This window comes from Mytilus trossulus, chromosome 9, assembly GCF_036588685.1.
Source record: "Mytilus trossulus isolate FHL-02 chromosome 9, PNRI_Mtr1.1.1.hap1, whole genome shotgun sequence".
Taxonomy (NCBI): Eukaryota; Metazoa; Mollusca; class Bivalvia; order Mytilida; family Mytilidae; genus Mytilus; species Mytilus trossulus.
Window position 1 is genome coordinate 75,157,603 of NC_086381.1, and position 6,323 is coordinate 75,163,925.

Genomic DNA, 6,323 nt, shown 5'->3' on the forward strand with positions numbered 1-6,323 from the left:
ATTAAAAAATATGAACTTTTTGCTTCTTTTAAGTAGCAAGGTTTATGCCTTTGATGCAATCATTTAGCTGAAAATTCTATTTTAGTTGAAAAAATGCTATAATAATGGCTTTACATAATGAACTGATACTTTCTTAAAAGATTTTTCACAGCAGTGGGAGTATTTTTCCTGTGAAGTTCAAGGTTTCATCTTTCAGATTTTGTAATAAAATTCTACTGTTCGCGATAAAAATTTCACTGTTCGGGGGTGTTGAAATTAGTGGGGATTGTTAACAGAATGATACTTAAAGAAGTGATTTTTGGGAAGGAAATTGAGGTCTGATACTTAAACAAGAGATTTTTATGTCATTATCCTAGATTTAGTACAAGGTCATCACCTGAAATGACCTGGTCATCCTAGACAACACAGATGTTGGTTCTGATAAGTTTAGAAACATGATTAGTCCCTGGATCATTAGTATTCTATATTTAAAGCTACAATAAGATTAAATCACTTCTTCTAGTGATTAATTTGTACTACTTAAATAGGTGATTATTAAAGAAAGACAACTCTAACTTCCAACCTTTATGGAAATAATGTTACTTGAATCAGTGATTTAGAAAATCACTTGTTTAAGTAAGTCCCCTGACTGACTATAGAAAGATATAACAGTTCATAGTTTGCCAATCATGCATAGTACACCTATGTTATTACAGAAAAAGTACATGTATGTCTGTAATAACTAAAGGGTGGGGGTGGGGGGTTGGGGGGAGAGCAGATGAAGTGTGCCTCTGGGTGTGGAATTTTCTCGATGTGTTGATGACCCATTGTTGGCCTTTGGCTGTTTTCTGCTCTCTGGTTTTGGTTGTTGTCTCTTTGACACATTCCTTGTTTCCATTCTCTATTCTGTTTAATCTGTTTACATGTTTTAAATTTTAAAACTTTTTTTCAGATTTTGATTGACTGGTGGCAGAAGGGGTATGTTATATAAAGTGGCATTAAGACCTTGCAGACAGATTTAGACTTAATAATAACATGCTGAAGTTGCAATAACAGTTTGATGAAGGCCCACATGTAATCCCATATTGACGGTTGAAGAACTTGTACCAACAGATTTCACTTTGGGTATTTAATTGTATTGATACTTAGTAATGGACTTTATTTTAACACGTTTCTTTAAAAATCATCCTTAACCATTTTTCATTTTTTTTTTTAACAAGTTACTGTGAAAGTACTTTTGTTCGTGGGGTACCAATTTTCGTGGTTTTCGTGGGTGGCTCTATCCACGAATTTAAGTGTCCAACGAAGTATAAAGACTTGAGCAAAGTCAAAACACGGACATTTTAACCTGTGTAGAACCGAACTTGGATACGAGTATACAAACAACAAAATAATTTGAGTGCCATTCCTTCATGTACTTGCATTTTTTCTATAGTAATGCAGAGAAAACTATATACAATCGAAAGCTGTACTAATAAATTACAGTTCAAATAAAATGAATAATATTAGTTCAACAATGTTCAACAAAATAACAGATCAATATCACAAGAGCACTATAAAGTCAAATGGAATGTTCATAATAAACCGGCCTTGCGGAAACCTAGCTGAATTAGGTCCTTACGGGTTGACATCTTGTTGTGTGATGACACTATCAAATTGGCGTGTATTGGCTTAAGGACGGAGGTTCTCATGTTGACTACAACGTTGTCAGGTGCAATTTCCCCAGTACTGTCTTCTTGTTCGTTGATCTGGTGGATGACCTCTGCTGAATACCAGTCGTGAAAATAGGATTTCAGCTGTTCTTTATACTCTCTGTTGACTGAGAGATCTAGTGGTTGAAGTCGATCAGTACACGCTGGAACAAACAGAGGAACGATGTCGTTGTCTTTAAGTAGATTAAGCAGTCTCTCACCACGGTGTGCCTTAAAGACGTCGAAGATGGCGATAGCTTTCTGTGTTGTTGAGTTGTTGAGTGGCATAGAGTCTCTGATTTCATCAACATACGGTACTATGACTTTGTTGACGAACTGCATCATAGTGTCCTCGTTGCTCCAGTGTGTCTCTGTGCAGATGACATCCCAGGTTGACGGAAAGTCGACTCCCTTTGGTAAACAACGGTCAGTTTTTCCTGGGTAGATGAGTTGTGGTGGGAGAAGATCGCCACTCATGCTGACTGCAAGAAGAAGGGTAATCTGGCGTTTGTCGTCTAAGCCTGAAATGCTGATCTGTTGCGTACCTTTTTTCTCCATGGTCCAGTCGCCGCCTGGTACAAGCTGACAACCTGTCTGTTCCCAGTTGATGATCAGAGTGTCTGGGATGTTGTGTTTTTCTCGGACATTGTTGATTTTAGAGATGTACTCCTGGCGAATGTCGTCGAAATCATTGGGTAGGTGTTTTACTGCTTTGGTCCCTTTGCGTTTTACAATTCGCATGCGACGGAGTAGTGACGTGGCGAAGGTGTTTGTAATTGTGATGTGACCACCGTAACGTTCTAGACGATGATGAGCAAATTTGGTGACAATTGCTTCTGCAGCGGCCATGACGATCCTTGCGTTGATGACACCGCCGTTGATGCGAACTTTACGGATCCAATCCTGTACTTTTGTGTCTAGATCACCAAGGAGTAAGGGATTCACGCGAGGGGAATGTGGTAGTGTGGCAAGTTCTGTACCAACTGAAATACGAAACAAAATAAATTAAACAATGTAAAAATTTGAAAAATATTTTTATTCAATTTGAAAATAAAATCAATTTCCTTGTGAATTTTACTAGAAGAAAGTTTACCGTTATCATTGATTTTAAGTGACATGATTATGACCCAATTAACACCTTACTGTCTTTAATCTGTAGATCATTTAAAACCCCCCCGGCTATACAAGTGACAATAGGTGTGAAAAATCAATAGTAGAATGTTTACCTAACAATTTCCTATTTATAGCCAATTAACTTTGTAACACTCTCACCCTTTTTGACAATACGTACTTTTGATAATAAATAAAAAATATAAATTTACCATGGTCCATTGAACGTGCTACCGAGTTTTTATACGACCGCAAATTTTGAAAAAAATTTCGTCGTATATTGCTATCACGTTGGCGTCGTCGTCGTCGTCGTCGTCGTCGTCGTCGTCGTCGTCGTCCGAATACTTTTAGTTTTCGCACTCTAACTTTAGTAAAAGTGAATAGAAATCTATGAAATTTTAACACAAGGTTTATGACCATAAAAGGAAGGCTGGTATTGATTTTGATAGTTTTGGTCCCAATATTTTAGGAATTAGGGGCCAAAAAGGGCCCAAATAAGCATTTTCTTGGTTTTCGCACTATAACTTTAGTTTAAGTTAATAGAAATCTATGAAATTTTGACACAAGGTTTATGACCACAATAGAAAGGATGGGATTGATTTTGGGAGTTTTGGTTTCAACAGTTTAGGAATTAGGGGCCAAAAAGGGCCCAAATAAGCATTATTCTTGGTTTTCGCACAATAACTTTAGTTAAAGTAAATAGAAATCAATGAAATTTAAACACAATGTTTATGACCACAAAAGGAAGGTTGGTATTGATTTTGGGAGTTTCGGTCCCAACAGTTTAGGAATTAGGGGCCAAAAAGGGACCCAAATAAGCATTTTTCTTGGTTTTCGCACCATAGCGTTAGTATAAGTAAATAGAAATCTATGAAATTTAAACACAAGGTTTATGACTATAAAAGGAAGGTTGGTATTGATTTTGGGAGTTTTGGTCCCAATAGTTAAGGAAAAAGGGGCCCAAAGGGTCCAAAATTAAACTTTGTTTGATTTCATCAAAATTGAATAATTGAGGTTCTTTAATATGCCGAATCTAACTGTGTATGTAGATTCTTAATTTTTGGTCCCGTTTTCAAATTGGTCTACATTAAGGTCCAAAGGGTCCAAAATTAAACTTAGTTTGATTTTAACAAAAATTGAAACCTTGGGGTTCTTTGATATGCTGAATCTAAAAATGTACTTAGATTTTTGATTATTGGCCCAGTTTTCAAGTTGGCCCAAATCGAGGTCCAAAATTAAACATTGTTTGATTTCATCAAAAATTTAATAATTGGGGTTCTTTGATATGCCAAATCTAACTGTGTATGTAGATTCTTAATTTTTGGTCCAGTTTTAAAATTGGTCTAAATTAAAGTGCAAAGGGTCCAAAATTAAACTAAGTTTGATTTTAACAAAAATCAAATTCTTGGGCCTCTTTGATATGCTGAATCTAAACATGTTCTTAGATTTTTGATTATGGGCCCAGTTTTCAAGTTGGTCCAAATCAGGATCTAAAATTATTATATTAAGTATTGTGCAATAGCAAGTCTTTTCAATTGCACAGTATTGTGCAATGGCAAGAAATATCTTATTTCACAATATTGTGAAATAGCAAATTTGTTTTAATTAAGAGTTATCTTTCTTTGTCCAGTAAAGTAAGCAAGAAATATCTGCAAGATTTTTTTTTAATTGGAGTTATCTTTCTTTGTCCAGAATCAACTTAAATCTTCGTTATATACAATATACAATGTATATTCACTTTTTACTACCAACTGATAAATTTAAATCATCTTTACCATTCAGTGATAACAAGCAGTTTTTGTACATCTTAATATTTTATGATGTATTTAAATGAGTAGTAATTGTTGCAAACTCCATTAGAATATCTTAATTGAAATTAGTTTTGGAAAAAGGGAAAGGGGGATGTGATTAAAAAATTGGGTTCAATTTTTCTCATTTGAAATTTCATAAATAAAAAGAAAATTTCTTCAAACATTTTTTTGAGAGGATTAATATTCAACAGCATAGTGAATTGCTCTAAGAGAAAACAAAAATTTTAAGTTCATTTGAATACATTCATTCTGTGTCAGAAACCTATGCTGTGTCAACTATTTAATCACAATCCAAATATAGAGCGGACTCCAGCTTGAATGTTGTGTCCATACTTGCCCCAACTGTTCAGTGTTCAACCTCTGCGGTCGTATAAAGCTACGCCCTGCGGAGCATCTGGTTTCAAATTAATATGAATATTTATTGAAATATCTTTTATCTACAATTGCCTGGATAAAGTGTTTGCTTTCAATGCAATACCAATATTCTATAAACTTTATTACTGGAATTAATGTAAAAGTTTATTTATGAATTTAATTTTTAAGACAATGAAGCAGTTCGGTTTATTTATTCCAAGTTTTATTAATAAATCAAACATGACAACAATTTCAAATATCGCACCTTTCTTCTTTAATTTGACGTAGGTGTCTCTCATACTACGGATTGTAGTTTCACTGACTTTTCTGCCAAGGTCTGAGGTAAACTTTCTCGAAGCACGTGCTACCCCATTGTCTACTGCATACCGTGCAATCTTAGCACGAGTCTCTTCGTCGTAATTGATGTAGTCGCCTCTCTTTCTTTTGCGTGAAGGTGCAGATACAACTGTATCAACTGCATCATTTGCTGTCTGAACAATCAAAGCATCTTGTGTAGAAATGCACTCAGCTGGGTCAGGTAAACCTGGAGTAACTGGTGTACGGGTCTTAACAGAGCCCGTTTTCAACCACTGAGTAAGCGACATTTTGTAAACTGACTGGTCAATTAATTCCAGTGCTATTTATTGCAGAATTATTAGCTCGGGAGAAACTAAAATTCTTGAGCAGTTTTAAGCTTGGGACAATTCTTGATTAGGCTCATTGTCGGTGTTTTAATATATGGTTAATGACCCAATATCATTAGATTAATTCTTTTAATCATTTTAATTGAAAGATACTTAAAGATAATCAAACAAATTAATTCTTTAGCATGTTTTTATCATTGAAGTATAAATTATAGTGACAGAGAACAAATATAGTATTCTGACGACTATTACAGAATAAGTTGCAAACATATAGTTTGAAATGAACACTTTATTCTGCATCAATGTAAAGGTCATAAATTATCACGCAGTCATATAAAACACAATTTTCGTCATGCTGGATGCTACATTTACGTTGGCAGTCATAATATCTTATCAATTTAACTATTATTTTTTTTTCTCAAAAATCTGAAATCCACGAATTTAAGAATCCACGAACATGCAACTTTTCTCCAAACCACGAAAATTGATACCCAAGAATTAAAGTACTTTCACAGTATGTTGAATTTGAGGATCTTTTAACAGATGTTTTGGAACTTTTACAATGTAATTTGTAATCAAAATTTTGAAGCGTGTATGGAAATTACAAGGAAAATAAAAATGTCATACTAACTGTCTCATTAAATATATTATTCAACGTACAATCAGTGCAATAAGGAAAGATATGAGATGAACATTATATACATATATCGATATATGTGTAAAGGTAGAGACAG

General features: G+C 34.4%; 1 protein-coding gene across 1 annotated transcript; it reads right to left on the reverse strand.

Annotated features, from left to right (window-relative positions):
* Positions 1 to 1,553: 1,553 nt before the first annotated feature.
* Positions 1,554 to 5,597, reverse strand: LOC134684939 (uncharacterized). The gene is made up of 2 exons (XM_063544258.1): positions 5,211 to 5,597; positions 1,554 to 2,653 (listed from the first exon to the last, which is right to left on the reverse strand). The coding sequence occupies exons 1-2, from the start codon at positions 5,548 to 5,550 to the stop codon at positions 1,554 to 1,556; spliced, it is 1,440 nt and encodes a 479-aa protein (XP_063400328.1). The 5' UTR covers positions 5,551 to 5,597.
* Between the last annotated feature and the right edge of the window lie 726 nt (positions 5,598 to 6,323).

Excerpts from the sequence above, each read along its gene's own strand:
- LOC134684939 (XM_063544258.1), bottom strand. The coding sequence starts at position 5,550 with ATGTCGCTTACTCAGTGGTTGAAAACGGGCTCTGTTAAGACCCGTACA. Across the intron at positions 2,654-5,210 it reads CGTCAAATTAAAGAAGAAAG|TTGGTACAGAACTTGCCACA; the intron begins GTGCGATATTTG and ends TTCGTATTTCAG.